The sequence below is a fragment of the Bos grunniens genome, chromosome 19 (genome assembly GCF_055505025.1).
Source record: "Bos grunniens cultivar Pamir isolate PY7600 chromosome 19, Bosgru_T2T1.0, whole genome shotgun sequence".
Classification (NCBI taxonomy): Eukaryota; Metazoa; Chordata; class Mammalia; order Artiodactyla; family Bovidae; genus Bos; species Bos grunniens.
Genome location: NC_141183.1, coordinates 2,304,110 through 2,324,300, shown reverse-complemented (window position 1 = coordinate 2,324,300; position 20,191 = coordinate 2,304,110). Strand labels below are relative to the sequence as shown.

Sequence of the window (20,191 nt, the reverse complement as noted above, 5' to 3'; positions counted from 1 at the left end):
CCTCTGTCCATGGGATTCTCCAGGCAAGAACGCTGGAGTGGGTTGCCATTTCCTCCTCCAGGGGATCTTCCCAACCCAGGGATCAAACTCACATCTCCTGTGGCTCCTGCATTGCAGGAGGATTCTTTATCTCTGAGCCACCAGGGAAGCCCATCAATTACAGTCTGTGACCCAGCAATGGGTGAATTTTACATGTTTAAAGGGCTGTAAAAAACAAACAAGAAACAATCTTCAGCAGAGGCCATTGTGGCCTGGTAGCCCCAAATATTTACTATCTGGTCTTTGGCACAAAAAGTTTGCTGATTCCAGTTTTATTCTAACCTTGCATTATAACTCTACCTAATAGGAGGGTTTCATGCCATTTTCCAGAATGAGAAAAATGAAACCCAGAAAAACTCAGTGATATGCTGAACACACAGTCCTCAACAGGGCTGAAAATAAAACTCATGTCATCCGAGTCTCAGCCTTGACCTACGGAGAAGGGGGTACAGACGCTGAAAACTGGGTTAAGTGCTTTCCTTGCATTTCCTATCATTGAAACACACACACACACACGACTCATTATTCCCACATTCCAGATGAAAACCTGTTTGACTGAGACTTAAGCTATCTTCCTCCCGAGTGGTGAAGCTATGACTCACTCCACATCCGACTGAATCCTAGGAACCTGCCCCGCCCAGACCCCCTCTAGTGTAATTGATCACCAGCCCCCACCACGAGGGCTTCGGGCTCAGCAAGGCGGCCAGAAGCATGAAATGATGGCCTGAGGTGGACAGCCTGTCTGGGATTAGTTGACGCTGTAACCGGTCCAGGGCACACTCGTCTGTCTGGGGCAGTGAGGTTTAAACTGTGGGTGGACATTCTGTGTCGCTTATTCAATATTTCAGTCCTCCAGGAAGAAAAGCGAACTTATTACAAAACTCCTAACCCTGTAAGGCCAAAGGTATTCCAGAGGCCACCTGCTATGATTGTTTTCTATAAACAGCCAGCTTTGATTTATGAAAATAATTGTTTATTTATACTTCTACATGAGTAACGAGTTTACTGGTTACTATTACACTTATTTGCCTGGGCTTCCCCAGGGGCTTAGCAGTAAAGAATCCTCCTGCAATGCAGGAGACTTGGGTTCGATTCCTGGGTTGGGAAGAGCCCACTTCGGGGAAGCATGGCAACCCACCCCAGTATTCTTCCCTGGAGAATTCCATGAATAGAGGAGCCTGGCGGGCTGCAGTTCATGGAGTCACAAAGAGTCGGAAACGACTCAAGCGACTGAGCATGCATCCATTATTTGCCTATAAATAACAATATTTACTTATAATCTAATGATAATATAAAGCACCTAATTGGGCCAGAGACCATGCAAGACCCTTTAAATCCAAAGTCTTTTTCAATTTTCACAGCTCTTAGAGGTATTAGCTTTACTCTTTTAAAATATTTATTTACCTCTTCTGGGCCTTGGTTGCGGCGTGTGGGATCTTTAGCTGTGGCGTGTGGGGTCTAGCCTCCTGACCAGGGATTGAACCTGAAAACCGGGTTAACTGCTCTCCTGCCAACTCCACTGGCAGCATGGAGTCTGAACCACTGGGCCACCAAGGAAGCCCCAGCATTAGCTCTGTTTGAATGTGAAAAATGGACACTGAAACAGGCTAAATAATTCAAGGTCATTCAGTGAGACGGTGACACTGGAACGCAGAGCCACGCGTGACGTCCTCTCAACTACAGAGTAAGCGACCCCGCCTCTCATGGGCCATTTGGCTCTGGTCGCCGGGTCTAACATGTGGCCAAGAGCACATACTTGAGGGTCAGAGAGCCCTCAGTCTGTAGGCCAGCTCTCCCACTTATTAAGTGAAATAATAATAATAACAATGACACTGAGAGCCACAGTCGTTGAGAAATCTCGCTGGAACACACACTGGGCTGGACATGTAATATGGACCGTGACATCCAATCCCCATAGCAACCACAGCCATGTTTGTTCCTGTTTTTCACAGGGGGCTTAGGAGACTTGGGTAACTTGCCGAGGATGTTCAACCGAGGAAGCTCAGCTCCCAAGCGTGAACCTACGGATTCCAGCACCGGAGTCTGGGTTCTGTGAGGTCAGTTGCTTTGAGAAGGACACCTGACCCCTGGATAGGCCTGCCTTCTCCCTTATAAAGCGAGCAGAATAACAACTGCCTCTGAGTTTCTCGTGAGGATTAACTGAAAGAATGTTGACCAGCACAGAATCCAGTTAGAATTAGGAATAGTTGCTGCCCATCCAGGGGGGGAGCAGCCCAGAGACCCGAGTCACAGACACACCAGCATCAGAGACGCAGTGAGGCGGCCACACGCACGGCCCGAAGAAGAACAGGGCTCTGTCCCGGGCTATTTGTTTGTGTGCGGTCCAGGGAAGGTGGCCGGGTATAAACGGCAAAAATCACCAAGCCAGCCGCACAAAACTGCCAAGGAAAACTCCAAGTGCGGAAACCACTTCTTGAGGAGCACCAATTTCAGCCTCAGGATTAATTTAATAACAATAACAACATCAACAGTGTATCATAAGCCTCTTCCTGAGCTGACGTGAGACGTTGACAATCGCAGAGGGACCCTGGCTCGACACGATGAAACCAAGAGTGTAGCCAAGGTTTGTCCCAGCAGGCGAGGGTTAGACAGCAGAGAATCTCCCTTTACCTCTGCATAGCTTTTTATTCATTTTTTTTATACCAAGAGAGGGTTTATGTTAGTTTTCAGAAATTTACTAAAAAGACGGACTATTAACATAAACTAGAAGAAGGGAAAGACTGCTGCAGCTGCTGCTGCTAAGTCGCTTCAGTCGCGTCCGACTCTGTGCGGCCCCATAGACGGCAGCCCACCAGGCTCCCCCGTCCCTGGGATCTCCAGGCAAGAACACTGGAGTGGGTTGCCATTTCCTTCTCCAATGCATGAAAGTGAAAAGTGAAAGTGAAGTCACTCAGTTGTGTCCGACTCTGTGCGACCCCACAGACGGCAGCCCACCAGGCTCCCCCGTCCCTGGGATCTCCAGGCAAGAACACTGTAGTGGGTTGCCATTGACTAGCCGATGTTAAAGGGAAGAAGAATATAAGACAGCTGGAAGGCTGAAATGAGAATACATCCCAAAGGAAATAATAAAGATAAGAGCAGAAATCAACAAAATTGAAAGCAGGAAAATAAAACAATGTTGGCTCTTTTAAAATCAATAAAATGGATAAATCGCTAGCAAGACTAACACAGATAAAAAGACAGAAGACATGAATTATCAGTATCAGTAAACAAAAGAGGATGTCACAATGTATCTGTCATTCAACAAGGAAATACAATGAGCAGTTTTACTTTCATAAATTCAACAACTTAGATGAAATAGGCCAATTCCTTGAAAACCACAAACTACCAAAACTTAGCCACAATGAGATAGATCATCTGAATTATCCAGTAACTATTAACCCAACTGAATGTGTCATTAAAAAGCTCTGGAAGAAGAAATATACAAGCCCATTTTGTCTCACGGGAGAAATTTTAGCAAACTTTTTTTTTAATTGCGTATATGAAACCATTATCTTGTAACCCTAAAACTAATATAATATGTAAATTATAGTTCAACATTGTTTTTTAAAGAATTACCACCTACCTTATACAATGTCTACCAGAAAACAGAAGGTGGTGTTCTAATCAACATATTTTATAAGGTCAGTATTATCTTAAATACCAAAACCAGAACATAATAGTACACACACACATATATACACACAAACAAACCCACTATAGATCAACATCTCTTATCAACTTCAGGCACAAAAATCTTCAATATTTGCAGAAATTAAATCCAGCAGTGTATAAAAATATAGTACACCAAAACCAAGTGGGATTATTTGAGGCATGCAAAGCGAGTTCAATATTCTAAAAATCAACCAATGTTGGGACTTCCTTGGTGATCCAGTGGTTAGGAATCCGCCTTGCAATGCAGGGGATGTGGTTTCGATCACTGGTGGGAGAACTAAGACCCCACTCGCCATGAAGCAACTAATCCCGAGGGCCACAGCTACAGAGCCTGTGTGCCACACGGAGTCTGCACACTGCCAGGAAGGCCCCACACAAGGCGATGAAGAGCCAAGTGCCCCCGCTAACGCTCCATGATGCCGAATAAATATGCAAATACTTTTAAACAATCAATCAAAGTAATACATATCGACAGCACAAAGAAGAAAACTCCAAGATCACATCAACTGATGCACAAAAAGTCACTCAACAAAATTCAACACACATTCACGATGAAAACCGAATTCTGGCTGAGTACACTTCAACCAGAGAGGAACTTCTTCAACCTCATAAACCACGTCTATGAGGACTTCACATCGTGCTTAAAGGTGGAAGATGAAATGCCTTCTCTCTAAGATGGAAAACAAAGCAAGTCAGCCTGCTCGCGGCAATCTTATTTGATGTAGTATTGAACATTCTTGCCACTAAGATAAGGTAAGAAAATAAAGGTCGAAAACAGAAGAGAAAGAAATAAAATGGTCTTTTTAGAGAAAGTATGACTGTCTACACAGAAAACTGTAAGAAACCTATCAAAAAAGCTCCTGGAACTAATAACTGAGTTTAGAAAGGTCACAGGGTATGCAATCAACTCAAAAATCAATTGCAGGGACCTCCTCGGTGGTCCTGTGGCTAAGACTCCACACTCCCAATGCACGGGGCCTGGGTTTGATTCTTGGTCAGGGAACTAGATCCCACACGTCTCAACAAACACCCAGCACAACAAAAAAATAAAAATATTTTTAAAATAAATCACATTTCTGAATTTCTAAAGTGGAAATCAAAATTTTTAAATGGAATACAATTTTTATTGCTTCAAAAAAAAAGAAAGAAACACTTAGGTATAAATCCTAATAAAACTAAATGCAGAGAATCTGTATGATGAAAACTATAAATATTAATGGAAGATATCAAAGGGAATCTAAATACTTGGAGAAATCTACCACATTCATGGATTGGAAGACAGCAAAATAAAGATGCTAACTCTCCTTCAATCGATCTCTTGGTTCAACACAATTCCTACCAAAAATCTCAGTGAGTTTATTTGTAGATATAGACAAGCTTATTCTAAAACTAACAGGAAAAGATGAAAGCCCTAAAATAACCAGAATAGTTTTGAAACAGAAAACAAAGTGAGAGGAATCACTTTTCCCAAAATTAAGGTTTAATCTATAGCTGCAGAAACCACGACAGAGGGATACAGGCAGAGGGGCGGCCAGCCAGCTCAGGCACACAGGCGAGTCCGGCTCTCTGCGACCCCACGGACCACAGCACGCCAGGCCTCCCTGTCCATCACCAACCAGCTCCCAGAGTCCACCCAAACTCATGTCCACGGAGTCAGTGATGCTGTCCAACCATCTTATCCTCTGTCGTCCCCTTCTCCTCCTGCCCTCAATCTTTCCCAGCATCAGGGTCTTTTCCAAATGAGTCAGTTTTTTGCATCAGGTGGCCAAAGGATTGGAGTTTCAGCTTGAACATCAGTCTTTCCAAAGAACACCCAGGACTGATCTCCTTCAGAATGGACTGGTTGGATCTCCCTGCAGTCCAAGGGACTCTCAAGAGTCTTCTCTAACACCACAGTTCAAAAGCATCAATTCTTTGGTGCTCAGCTTTCTTTATAGTCCAACTCTCACATCCATACATGACCACGGGAAAAACAATAGCCTTGTCTAGACGGCAAAGTAATGTCTCTGTTTTTTAATATGCTGTCTATTTAATATATTTTCCTTCCAAAGAGCAAGCGTCTTTTAATTTCATGGCTGCAGACACCATCTGCAGTGATTCTGGAGCCCAAAAAATTAAAGTCTGACGCTGTTTCCACTGTCTCCCCATCTATTTGCCATGAAGTGATGGGACCAGATGCCATGATCTTACTTTTCTGAATGTTGAACTTTAAGCCAACTTTTTCACTCTCCTCTTTCACTTTCATCAAGAGGCTCTTTAGTTCTTCTTCACTCTGCCATAAGGGTGGCTGCTACTGCTACTGCTGCTAAGTCACTTCAGTCGTGTCCGACTCTGTGTGACCCCATAGACGGCAGCCCACCAGGCTCCCCCGTCCCTGGGACTCTCCAGGCAAGAACACTGGAGTGGGTTGCCATTTCCTCCTCCAATGCATGAAAATTGAAAAGTGAAAATGAAGTCGCTCAGTCATGTCCAACTCTTAGCGACCCCACGGACTGCAGCCTACCAGGCTCCTCCATCCATGGGATTTTCCAGGCAAGAGTACTGGAATGGGGTGCCATGTGTCATCTGCAAATCTGAGGTTATTGATATTTCTCCCGGCAATCTTGATTCCAGCTTGTGTTTCATCCAGCCCCATGTTTCTCATGATGTATTCTGCATATAAGTTAAATACACAGGGTGACAATATACAGCCTTGATGTACTCCTTTCCCAATTTGGAACCAGTCTGTTGTTCCATGTCCAGTTCTCACTGGAGGAGCAGACCCAGAGATCATTGGAGCAGAACAGAAAACCCAGAAACGGATGCACACAAATATCCCCAATTATTATCTTAAAAATGAGCAAAAACAATTCAGTGGAGCAGGGATAGTCTTTTCGGCAATTGGTGTTGGAGCAACTTTAGCCAGTGAAATCCACGGGGAAAAAAAATAGAGCCCAACTGAAAACCCCAGGCCTTGTACAGAAATTAAACTCAAAATGTATCACAGACTTAAATCTAATATGTAAATCTATAAACTTCTAGAAAAGAATAGAGGAGAAAATCTTTAGGACCCAAGCATAGGGAAAGGGTTCTTAGACTTGTCACCAAAAACGTAACTCATGAGAGGAAAAACTGATAGAGTGGGCTTCATCAACAGAGAGAGATGGAAAGAACCATGGTGACTGGGAGACACTGCAATTGAGTCACACACTGGACAACTGTTTTGCATCGAGGATATAGGAAGAACCCTCAAAACTCAGCATTAAAAACAAATCTGACTGGATAATAGACAAATAAGTGCATAGACGTTTCACTGAAAAAGACACATGGATGGGAAATAAACACCAAAAGTATTCAGTATCAATAGCCGTTAGAGAAATGAAAATTAACACTGCAATGATACATCCCATCTACCAGAATGGTTAAAATGAGAAACAGTTCTGAGGAGAAACTGGGCCATTCATATGTTTTTTGGTAAGAATGTAATTTGGTACAAGCACTCTGGAAAATACTTGGCAATTCTTTCAAAACTAAAAATGGACTTACCATACGACCCATAATTGCACTGCTGGACATACATCCCAGAGAAATGAAGACTTATTTTTATGCAAGAACTTACACAGGAATGTTCACAGCACATTTATTTATAACAGCCCCAAACCAGAAACTATTTGTATCTCCTTCAAAGGCTTTCAGAGGCTGAAGGCTTTGACACACTGGTGTATCCACCCCACAGAATGGCATTCAGCAATAACAAAGAATAATCTGTGGGTACATGCAGCAACTCGAATAACCTCAAGGGAATGATGCTGAAAGAAAAAGGCCGGTCTCAGAAAGGATATGCATGATTCCATTTGCACAATAATCAGGAAGCAACAAGATGGAGATGGAGAAGAGACGAGAGTAAATTCCTACAGACAAACGAGTCCCGTCCGGAGAGCTCGCCCGTCAGTCCCACAGAGTCAGCGGGCTGCCACTCCCTCCTGCAGGGGCTCTTGCCAACCCTGGGACTGAACCCGCATCTCCTGCGTCTCCGGCGTTGGCAGACGGATCCTCTACCACTGTGTCACCTGGGAAGCAGGTCTGTAATGCTTTCACTTGTTGCAACTAAGACCCAACTTAGCCGAATTAATGTATTTTTTTTAATTTAAGTTTCCATTGGAATGGCTATTATGCTCCCTCTGCTATAGTTTTTTTTCTTGGAATTGCCTTTCTTCCCCTGTAGATGCTTTGATGTGGTCCTGCCCCAAGCTGCGCTTGCCTGGTGGCTCAGCGGGTAACAAATCCGCCTGCAATGTGGGAGACCTGGGTTTGATCCCTGGGTTGGGAGGATGCCCTGGAGAAGGGAACGGCTACCCACTCCAGTATTCTGGCCTGGAGGATTCCATGGACTGTATAGTCCACGGGGTCACAAAGAGTCAGACACGACTGAGTGACTTTCACTTGACCTTGCTCCCAGCTAGGCAACACCCTCCCCACAACGCGGAGAGACAAAGAAAGAGGGAGGCTCTGGGAGTGGGTGTCCCACATCACCAGGGCTTCGGACTCTCGGGGCCTTGGACCCACGGCTTAGCTCGTAAGGTGTGGTCCCGTATCTCACATCTGCCTTCTGTTCATACGGAACAGGATCTAAGTACAGGATGCTGAGTCCTCACCAAGTACTACCTTTCTACCCAACCCAAAGTTCACAGTGGTGGCTCCCTCAGGGGTTTATTCGGATAAAATGGAAAAGGAAAAAAGTCCCCATCCAGTGACCTTTCTGAATTTATTTAAGACCCCATCTACCAGGGCTTCCCTGGTGGCACAGTGGTAAAGAATCTGCCTGCCGATGCAGGAGACGTGGGTTCAATCATCCCTGGGTGGGGAAGATCCCCTGGAGGAGGAAATGGCTACCTGCTCCAGTATCCTTGCCTGGGAAATCCCATGCACAGAGGAGCCTGGTGGGTTACAGTCCACGGGGTCACAAAGAATCAGACACGACTCAGCGACTGAAGAACAACAAGCCATCTGCCAAACACGGCTGTAAAATTTTTAGCCAACTAAATTCAAAGGTACCCATTCCATATAGACTGACCGACTAAGATCGTTTCAGGTCTCAGAACAGTAAAAGTCCTTGGCTTCCCCGCTTCAAAGGGCTCTCCTTTCTAACAAACTCCCTCCCCGGTCAAAGCATTACTCACCCTTCTGAAAAGGAACTCCCATTCCCTGGAAACCTGTAAAGTACAAGCATTTGGATTAAGATGGCACTCTTGCCAACTTACGTGGAACTGGTCTGAGGTTGTTCAAATGCTTCTTTGGGAATTTTAAGGCCAGGGTTTCGCTTCTTGCCTACAGGGAAAGATGGAAGGATAATGTTAAGGTCTACAAAAATCACAGAGTGAGAGCAGGCACAGAGATGGCAGCGCAGAAAGGACGGAACTGGGAGCCCGAGTCTCATCCCTGCATTCAGAGCCCCGCATGCCACCAGGAGCGCTGTGAGTGACGAGGCACAGTTGCCGGGCGGGGCAGAACTTCGAGTGCAGACTGAGGTCGTGGGTGAGGGCTTCCCGGATCCATGAAAGGCCCCTGAAGGATGCCAACTCTCTTTACCCCGGGAGACCTGCAGTCTCTCTCTGCTGGGAGGCTGCATCCCAGCCTCCTTCCTCCTTTCTTGTGTGACAATGGTGGGTGGTGTCGGTTAAAGGTTGTCTCCCTTTATTACGTCCATCAGGGCTTCCCTGGTGGCTGGTGGTAAAGAATCCGCCTGCCAATGCAGGAGATGCAGGTTCAATTCCTGGGTCGGGAAGATGCCCTGGAGGAGGAAACGGCAACCCACTCCAGTACTCGTGCCTGGAGAACCCCATGGACAGAGGAGTCTGGCGGGCTACAGTCCAAGAGGTCACGAGTCAGACACAACTGAGCGACTAGCAAACAGCGACGACAGCTCTCAATCAAGTGTGGCCCCACCTCTCTCAGTACTCCGCAGTGTCTAACTGGGTCTGTGATGAGCTGATGGAGCAAACCAGGCAGGGAGAACAAAAGTTACCCTTCCCCTGCTCCGCCCTGCCCACTCTCAGCCACCGGCCATCAGTTACAACACCTGGAGAAGGGGAGAGCAATCTTTATTTACTTTTGTGCTGTTCCAAAATGGATTAAGGTAACAGAAGGGTTCACGCACGGAGGCTGTCCCTTCTCTGTGAGCCAGATGGGAACGTAATCGATGTATTCGTTGTTCCTAGGCTGAAACCACAAGAGAGCTTGGCTCCAACATTTCTTGTTGATGAGTTTACAAGAACAGATTGAGAAATGCCAGCTCAAGATGTGATCAAACCAGTCAGTCCTAAAGGAAATCCACCCTGAAGCTTCACTGGAAGGACTGATGCTGAAGCTAAAGCTCCAACACATTGGCCACCTGATGAAGAGAACTGGCTCCCTGGAAAAGACCCTGATGCTGGGAAAGCTTGAGGGCAGGAGAAAGTGGGCGACAGAGGACAAGATGGTTGCACGGTTCACATGGGTGTGAACAAACTCTGGGAGACGGTGAAGCACAGGGAAGCCCGGCACGCTGCAGACCATGGAGGCAAAAAGAGTCAGGCATGACTGAGCGACTGAACAACAACAGGTGATCAGAGCAACTTGTCTTGTAAGGACCCCGGGTTTTCCCCACCTAAGGAGCGCCTGTGTCTCTCGGGCTTGGCAGGAAAGCTCAGAGCAGAGCTGGACGGAACACACACAGGTTTGCTTTCTCTCTCACCTCTCTCAGTGCAAGCCCTGATTAAGGCCCTGCACAGAGATGCTGAGTCTGTGCAGAAAGTGAAGAAATCAAATCCTGATTTCCTCCTTGCAGGAGAACACCATCTGCAGACTTCAAGGACTGCTCACCATTAGACAGCCCCCGCAATGGCCTGGTCAGAATCAGAATCCGGGTCCCCAAGCACCCATGTGGCAGCTTTTCCTCCATTCCCCAGTGGATGAAGTGTAGAGGGCACCAGAGAGAATGAAGAGGGGAAGTATGGGATTCTGGGTCTATAAAGACCAGCTTACACCTGGTTTCTCCACATGCAAAGAGACCTCCAGGGTCACTTGTTATCCAATCCTTATTATCCTCAGCTATAATATGGTGTATTAATAGTAACATCAATACCTATCTTACCAGACTGATGCGAGAACCATGGGATAACACGAGGAAGAGCAATGAAATAATAATAATTATAATCACGTCAAAAACAATCTGCACAGTCTCATTAAAGAAAGGAAGTCATTGCAGAAACTCTGGGCGAGAACTGGCTGTATTAGGGGACCCAAAGCAAGTGCTCTGTGACAACCTAGAGGGGTGGGAGGGGGTCCAAGAAGGAGGGGACATATGTGTGCCTGTGGCTGATTCATGGTGCTGTATGGCAGAAACCAACACTATAAAGCGATTATCCTCTAATTAAAAATAAAGATTTTAAAAAAAGAACTGCCTGTGTTATCTCACAGCCCAATATATCGAGACCTTTCTTTCTGCGCCATCAAAATCCAAAACCCAGATTAACTCTGCCAAAGCGCATAAAGCCAGCAGGCAACATGCTCGATGGCAGTCAACACAGAGAAAGCCTCTCTTACTGGAGTACAGCTGCTTTACAATATTGTGTCAGTTTCTGCTGTTCAGCAAAGTGAATCAGCTCTGTGTTTACACATATCCTCTCTTTTCTGGACCTTCTTTCCATTTAGGTCACCACGGAGCAGCAAGTCCCTCTGCCACAGAGTAGGTTCTCACTAGCTACGTGTTTTACACATAGAATCAGCAGCCTATATGTCAGTCCCAACCTCCCAATTCACCCACCCCTGCCTACAGATGTCTGTGTCTCTCTCTCTTCTTTGCAAGTAAGACCACCTCTACCATTTCCCCTAGATTCCACATACACACGTTAATACACGATATTTGCTGGAGAAAGCCATTCAGAGCCACCTCCAATGCGACAGGTCATCTCGGTTCTCTCGTTTAGATTTCCCGACGTGCGTTTTTAAGAATTCGAACCTCACCATTTCCTTTCCTATTCCTGGAGCGCCTACGGCCATTTAGTACATGTCACTGAGTTAGTTCCTGACGATACACAGAGCTGTAGTGTACACCAGAAGGATGCTAAGGCTGGATCTGATTGCGAGAATTCAAACAGATAAATGGCTGGACTCCAACAATTCCCATCCGTGGGCCTCAGCTAAATTCACTGCGAAGGCTATCTTTCCCGAGATACTCTAGGGAGGAATGAACAAACGTGACTTGTCTGGATCTCGACATACAGATTCCAGTACAGGTGACCGATCCCAACTGATCCAGCCCTGTAGCTCTCCCAGATAAAACAGAACGAAACTAAAGTAGATCCTGCCTGTGAAAACGCCTCTCCAGATGGCTTTTGATTCATGAAGCAACATTACTCTCCTCTTCATTTCTAACTCAGTTCCTATATCTCTCCTCTTCGTTTCTAACTCACCTCTTCCTAGACAGACGTCAAGTAAGATAACTATTTATGGAGAAAAACAGCTTTGGAAAACTTTAACATACCAATGAATTATTACATCACAGCAATGAATGATTAGTTAGTTCCTTAACAGCAATTGACTCCAACTAAAACCCACCAAATCATCATATGAAGAAACAGCAAAAGAAAGAGGGAAAAAAAAAAAAAAAAACCACTTTTGGCACAGAGACTAAAGAAAGAGATGGCCAAAACAACAGTGAAGTCTTCTCAGTATAGGAAAAGAAGACCGCCTCCCCCGCCCGCCCCGCCACCCCAGGTTCTTCTCTGACAAAAACTAGAAAAAGCACTCCAAAATGCTTTTGGACAAACAAAACCTGGTTGAATTGCACCATCAGAAAACACCCTGCCTTCGTGTTTTAAAAGTAGATCAAAGAAAAGAAAACTCACAAAGGCACACGCCAGCACTCCATAATTCACGTACCTGCCCATTGCTGGAAGCGCAATCCAGTCAGAGAGCAGCAGACGTGACTCTGATGCGGTTTTCAAGGCTGCAAAAAGCAGGAGCCGCAGAAAACCCCACAGCAGGCATTTTCACTCAGCTCCTGAGACCACACTTGAGCGAGAGACACAGAGCTGCAGAGGCTCCACCCTCCTCCAGCTCCCGTTACCCTAAATCTCTGCAAGTTCATTGTTTCCGAGAAGCTCCGACTTCAGCAAGGGAGGGAGACATGCGTCCGTTTGAACGACCGAGGTGTGACGTTAATCATCAGCCAGACTGGGAGGGATAAACCGACAAAGTGACCCTGGAGAGCCCAGCACTCAGCCACCTTTCTATAAATGCCTCTTTCATTTCTTAGAAGAAAGGGACACATATGCAGTCCGCTTCCAGCTGCGTTTACTTGAAAGCAATCTGCTCCCCTTCGCAAGGCTGCCAACCAACCTGACTCTAACATTTAACATTGTGCTTTTTTGAAACTTAACCAGACAGAGCAAAATGAATAATAAAACGAGGTGACCGACTGATAAATGGCCTTTTTGCTTGATATTCAAAAGCAGAAATGAAAGCTAGCTCAGAAAAGAGGCTCCAGGTTTTGTCACATGCTGGTAACCAGCCTTCTCAGAAGACCGGAATTCTGTATGTTTCTGCAGATCTCAACCAGCTGTGTCCTCTGAACTGGTTCAGTCTGCAGAGGGTAAAAAAAAATCTCCTTGGCCTGATGGAGCAAACATATGTGGCCCCATCTTACATCAGCCAGCGGCCCGCCCACACCCGTCTTCTCAGAAAATATTGTAGTCCCACTACACACATATATTTGCAAAATGCATCTTAAACCAAAGCTGGGTCCTGATGATCACAGCCCAGAGCAAAATGGCATTGGGAGAGAACTGGGGGCGGGGGGCGGTAAAGGAATAAAAAAATCTTACCAATACTTAGAAAACATTCACCAAGCCACAGACATACTCACCAGCTCTGACCGTACTGCAGGAAGCGGTACACAGACCTCGCTCAGCACCGGCTGGGTGAAGCTGAGCACGAAGGGCTCCCCTCATGAGCCTTATGACACAAAACAGAAGGTCCTGCTGCAGGGCCAACTCCAGCAGCAAGAGGATGGCGTGGGGTCAACAGAAGGGGCACCGTGAGGCCAGCTTGGCCAGGGTGAGGGGGCTTGGTGGGGCGTGATTGCAGGGGTTTACCATCATTGACCCAGCCTAACAAAAGGGTGGCTTTGCTCCCTGCGCCAAATGTATTTTAAAAATCTGTTTCCCAACGTGAATGCGATTTCCAGCCAAGGAACTGGCAACCTGAAGGCCTTGGCTGCCCTCACCTTCATACTTGTATACGAGACTTGAGTTCCAAGGGCGGCTGGCGCTGAAATCAGCGGAGAAGTGTCACTGAATGTCCTTAAATCGCAATGATCGGATGCAAAGCCACACACAGACCAGAGCAGAGAGAAGGGAGCGCAGGGAGAAAGCAGGCTCTAGGATGGTGATACAAAGGGGACACAGAAAGCCCCACCCACCCCTGAGGCTCCAACCAGGATGCCAAGTGTCTCCGGAATTACATACAATGGAGACACCGAGAGCTGCACAGCTCACTGTAAACACGCAGCCGTTTTTCTTTCAAGCAGGCAGCTGACGGTCCTGAAACCCCGTCTTTACCTGCCCTTATGCTCACGACGCCCCAGCCCTCTTACCGACGGAACACAATCTGCGAAAATCAACGCCCTCATCACACGCCCCCCGCCCAGATCTGCCCAGACCCCGGCTGCGCCTTAGGAAGCACCGCCCACACGGCCGGCTCCCACGTGCTGGCCTCCGAACACAACAACTCAAAGCAACTGTCAGAATGTCTACTATTTTCATTTAAAATGCCCACTCTGTCCACTACCGTCTTCGTTTATTATGCTCCTCACACCTTTGCTGACAATCTTGAATCATTTACTTCTGCATTGATGGATTCGTGTCTGAATCTGTGCATTATTAATTTTCTTATCCACCCCCCCATAAATGTCCCATTATGACGGCAATTTTGTGCAGTGCTTCCACAGCATCTGTATTTGTGAACAGAATATTCGTTGTTCTTTTCTCAACTGTTTTGAACTTTAGTACTGAGGCCTTCAATTTTTTCCTTTGAAAAAGTACACACTAAAAATACTGAGCCACTACGATGTACATCTGAAGCTAATATAATATTATATATCAACTATAATTATTTTTCATACAGCAAATTCCTGTTGGCGATCTATTTTACATATGGTGATGTAAGTTTCCATGTTATTCTTTCCATACGTCTCACCCTCTCTTCCCCTCTCCCCATGTCCATAAGTCTATTGCCTGTGTCTGTTTCTCCATTGCTACCCTGTAAATAAATTCTTCTTAAAAAATAATTTTTTAAGCTTTTTATTTTATATGAAAGTATAGCTAATTAGCCACCGGACTTCCCTGGTGGCTCAGATGGTAAAGCATCTGTCTACGATGCGGGAGACCCAGGTTCAATCCCTGGGTTGGGAAGATCCCCTGGAGAACGAAATGGCAATCCACTCCAGTACTATTGCCTGGAAAATCCCATGGACAGAGGAGCCTGGTAGGCTACAGTCCATGGGGTCGCAAAGAGTCGGACACGACTGAGCGACCTCACCTCCACTTTCATAGCCAATTAACAACGCTGTCAGTCTCAGGTGGAGGTTGAAGGGGCTCAGTCATACAGATAGACGTGTAAATAGCACAGAATGGAGTAGAAATAATACAACCTTGAGCATAAGTGAGACTTCGTTTTAAATCCGAGCTGGCCCTCTTAACACTGGGACCTTCAGGATGTTTCTCTTTTGACCTAAATACTTGTTACTTTTATTTACTAAATTCGCCGCACGGGGTCTTAGTTGGGGAACATGGGATCTTCGATCTTTGTTGCACCAAGCGAACTCTTAGCAGGCGGCATGTGGGTCTAGTTCCCAGACCAGGGATGGAACCCGGGCCCCCTGCACTGGGAGCTTGGAGGCTTAGCCACTGGATCACCAAGGACGTCTCCCTGAGGATGCTTCTGAAACTCAATTTCCTCACCTATGAACTGGAGATGCCAAATCTGACGGCCAAGAGATTCAGCTGGTACAACTGATGTGAAGAAGTCCAGCACACAACAGGCGTCCACTAGACAGAAGTTTCTTGTCTCCCTTTCATATCTGTGCTTATATTTCAAAATAAGAACGCACCAGAATGTCCCCTCTATGGGCAGCTTGTCTTGTCTTTCTTTCACTGATTGACTGAATCTACCTGCTTACCCATCTCTTCCACTCGAATGTGAGCTCTTCAAAGCCAGACCCCATTCCTTGCCCATGAACAGAGTAAGCAATAGACCCAAGAAATGAGGCAGAGACCACAGCATCTGGGCTCAAAAATAAGCTGCTTAAACTCTGCAGAAGCAAAACTATGGGTTCTGGTCATCAACTGGATAAAAGGTGGAGAAGATCAGGAGTTAAGGTGTAGTTGTAATATTAGGAGCAACCTGGCTTTTCCCCATCTAGATAAAATTAAGTAAAAGAGAAAAGTCAGGCCAGTTGGGGTGGGAGGTGGAAGAAGGCAGAGGAGCTCCACATCAGATGTGCTAAGGAGAAATTAAAAGACGTCTGCTCCTTGGGAGGGCGGCTATGACAAACCTAGACAGCATATTAAAAAGCAGAGACATCACTGTGCCAACAAAGGTCCGTATAACCAAAGCTATGTGTTTTTCCAGTGGTCATATACAGATGTGAGAGTTGGACCACAAAGAAGGCTGAGCTCTGAAGAATATCATGATGCTTTTGAATTATGGTATTGGAGAAGACTTTTGAGATAAACTTCAATAGCAAGGAGATCAAACTAGTCCATCCTAAAGGAAACTCTGAATATTTATTGGAAGGACTGATACTGAAGCTGAACCTCCAACACTTTGACCACCTGATGCAAAGAGAGGACTCGTTGGAAAAGACCCTGATGCTGGGAAAGATTGAGGGCAGGAGGAGAAGTGGGTGACAGAGGATGAGAAGGTTGGATGGCATCACCGACTCAATGGTCATGGTTTGAGCAACTCTGAGAGACAGTGGAGGACAGGGAGGCCTGGCAGGCTGCAGTCCATGGGGTCAAAAAGAGTCGGACACAACTGAGCGACTGAACAGCAACCACAACAGAGGGTACTCTGAAGGGCACGTGGCAGGCTTCAAACAGGTACCCGGAGCTTCAGAGTGGACGGGTGGGGGCTGGGAGGGGAGTGAAGCCCTGGGAGTGCCAAAGGGAGAAGCAGAAAAGTCGACTGAGACCAGCGAGGAAACAAGAAGGGAACAGGCAAGGAAGGCAGCCAAGGCGAGAGCAGGGAGAGAGAAGGAGGACTGAAGAACCAGCTGAGGACACCAAGAACCTCTGGCCGCGTCCCAGGGGGAAAACCAGCGTGGACGGAGCAGCGCCGTCCGCTCGTTCAGAAAAGGTCCTCGTTCAAAGCAGGAAGGACTCAGAAGAGCTTCCTTACAGCTCCGGTCTCGTGACTGAAGCCCTTTTTTTTGCAGACCCGGTGGAGCTGAGGTATGCGCTTTGTCATGCTAACCATTTGGTGCTGACTCTGTGCTCTTGAAAGAACCTAGAGGGACACGGCAGCCAAGCGCCACCCCTCTTGTGGTCTGGGGCCCCGGGAAGGCAGGCGTGGGGGCGAGGGGTTCGGCGGGGAACCCCCACAGCTGTGCCCATCTCCTTCCTCATTCACACGCTGCTTCATTCATGAGGCTCAGCAAAAGGAAGTGCAGTTACAGGGTGTGAAAAATACCACTTGACAATAAAACCAAGGCAGCAGCTTCCAAAGACACGCAGCGATGTGTCTCGTCTTTTCAAAACGCATACTCCATCCCGGCTAGGTTTAAACATCTCACATATATTTTAGAGAGAAATACTGAAATGTCTCCGAGTGAAATAATACGACTCTAAGACAAACTTCCTAGGTGGTGCTAGTGGTAAAGATTTCACCTGCCAGAGCAGGAGACTCAGGAGACGAGGGTCCCCTGGAGGAGGGCATGGCAACCCACTCACTATTCTTGCCTGGAGAATTCCATGGACAGAGGAGCCTGGCAGGCAACAGTCCATGGGGTCACAAAGAGTCAGACACAACTTAGCGACTGAGCACGCAAGATAAGCTTCAAAATAGTATGTGAGTGGGGTGGGGTTTCCTATAGACCAAATAGCTGGTAACTGTCAAAGCTGAGTGATGAATATATGGTGGTTCATTGTCTGTCTACCTTTGACTATGATCGAAACTTTCCAAAATAGAAAGATTTTCTTGAATAGCTACTGAATCACAGAAAATTATCTTTTAGTAGTTGAAAAAGAGGAACAGAAAGAAGAGGCAAAGAGTGGGTTCTTTATCCCAGAGCCTCTGGAGGGAGCCTGACACCTCTTTTCCGTGGGGTCACTAAAGAGTCAGACACGACTAAATAACAAGAACAGACTTGCTGGACTCAGGGTTGCGACAAACCTTCAACTCGTAAAACTTGCAGTATCTGCAAAGCGCAGTAAAGCGGAGCCCAATAAACACGGTTCGCGTGTATTAGAAACGGATGCTGAATTTCACTAATGCCTTTTCAGTATTTACTGAAATAATCTAGTGTCCTTCCTGCTGTACACAAGCCGCCATGCTCTCGAACAAACGCATGTCTTGCTTCTTCCCTTTCTGCTTTCTTTCGCCACCTCATTTTCACTCTAGTCCCTTCTCAACTGCTCCTGCCGCGGGCCCTCCTGAGGAAGCTGTGTGTCTGCATCGCGTGCGGCAGTAGAAACTTGGAGCCTGCTAATCCCGGGATTCAGGTAACACCGACAAGGTCTTAACTTGACAATGCAAGGGGGCAAAACAAAGTTAAGGATTCAATGCCGACAGGAAGAAACAGGTAGTCCTAGATGGTCCTTGGGGGAGCGGGGGGAGTGCCCTTCTCTGGAACAAAGGAGATGATGCTGACTTCCTTTCGTTTCTTTCTAACTCGATGCCAAGGAAGAAATACACCCTTTCCCCAGGCCTGTGGCACATTCTGAAATTCTTCACGTCCCGTGCCAGCAAGAAACAAGAAGGTAAAGAAGCCAAGGCCAAAACAATCTCAGAAAATACAGCAAGATTCCGCAGCTTGACACTCCAGCCCTCCAGCCTGAACAAACTCAGGAAGATCCTCTGGCCCACGGCTGCTTCTGCAATATCTCTCACCTTCCTCTCCAGGGAGGCTGGACGTTTTTGAGTTATGTTTTACAAACCACAGCCTGGCAAGACACCTTCTTGTTCTGCGGCACCCTTTGCGGGCTTAGTGCATCTCCCACTGGTGATATTTTTCTGATTAGAGGTTCAGGATGGTTGATTAAAAAATAAAGAATATGACAAAGCTTCAAGAAAACCACAAAATTTAAATGTGAGGTTTTCTGAAAAGAGAAAGCAAACAACCTGTTTTTATGCACATCTACTCAGGTTTCATTGCTGTTTCAGATCCTCCTGGAACCCTTGAGGGAAAATTCCACAGTTCTACAGAAGGACTCAGGCGCTTATCTCACCTCTATTAACAAATATTGCTTCGGGCGGGGCCAAAACTCAGGGTGTCAAAGAAGTGGAGTGCTCTAGTCTTCATAACACGTCTAGAAATTGTTCCAGGCAGTCCCCTTGAAACACGTAAATAAATCAGTTCTTCTCTAAGACTAATAACAAAAAAGAAAAAACAGTACAGCTGACCCCTAAATAAAGGGCTTCCCGGTGGCACTAGCAGGAAGAACCCACTTGCCAACGCAGGAGACACAGACGTGGGTTTGATGCCTGGGTCAGGAAGATCCCCTGGAGAAGGAATTGGCAACCCACTCCAGTGTTCTTGCCTGGAGAAGCCTGCAGACAGAGGAGCCTGGAAGGCCACAGTCCACGGGGTCACAGAGAGTCGGACATGACTTAGCGCGCCCGCACATGGACCCCTGAATAACACTGGTTTGAACGTCGAAGATCCACCTATGAGCGGATTTTTTCCCCAGTAAGTTTGGTGTCTGTATTTTCATTTTATAGGTCTTTAATTGTGGTGGAAAGCTTGTGCTCAGAGTTCACAACACATGGAATCCAAAGAACTAGGGTTTGAGTTTTGATTTTGTCCAAACTGCTTGCACTTCCTGCCCCGGGTTAGTCATTTATCAATTCCTGCATTTATCAGTCCCTTTGTTTTTGAGGCAGAGACAGCAGTCTGCAGATTTCTGACTGTGTGGAGGGGGCGGGTGGGATGGGGGTTGGTGTCCAATCCCTGCGTTGCTCAAGGGCAACATAAATTCTCTGGTGGGCTTCCCTGGTGGTCCCGTGGTTAAGAATCAGCCTGCCAATGCAAGGGACGTGGGTCGAGCCACTAGTCCAGGGAGGTCCCACATGCTGCGGAGCCACTCAGCACCTGTACCATCTCTCCTGAGCCCATGAGCCGAGAGCCAGTACTCTGCAACAGAGGTCACTGCAACGAGAAGCCCACACACTGCAACTAGAGAGGAGCCCTCGCAGGCCACAACTAGAGAAAGTCCTCGAGCAGCAACGAAGACCAGCA

At 46.7% G+C, this 20,191-nt stretch overlaps 1 protein-coding gene and 1 long non-coding RNA gene across 8 annotated transcripts in view; one reads left to right on the top strand and one right to left on the bottom strand.

The window, feature by feature from the left end:
- Positions 1-20,191, bottom strand: part of MAP2K6 (mitogen-activated protein kinase kinase 6) — a 109,699-nt gene that overhangs the window by 29,197 nt on the left and 60,311 nt on the right. For 2 of the 7 annotated variants that reach the window (XM_086355912.1, XM_086355913.1), the window contains exon 2: positions 8,955-9,021. The exons of 1 other annotated variant lie outside the window; for it this stretch is intronic. In XM_086355912.1, the coding sequence (XP_086212038.1) occupies positions 8,955-9,021 (67 nt within the window). Of the gene's footprint in view, positions 1-8,954; positions 9,022-9,282; positions 9,668-12,615; positions 13,319-13,600; positions 13,701-13,960; positions 14,449-20,191 lie in introns of those variants that run through there. 4 more of the 7 variants (XM_086355915.1, XM_086355917.1, XM_086355914.1 and 1 more) reach the window with 4 other exon arrangements.
- LOC147350955 (uncharacterized) lies at positions 18,327-19,035 on the top strand. The gene is made up of 2 exons (XR_015147052.1): positions 18,327-18,455; positions 18,637-19,035. It is a non-coding gene; the product is annotated as an uncharacterized LOC147350955 (long non-coding RNA).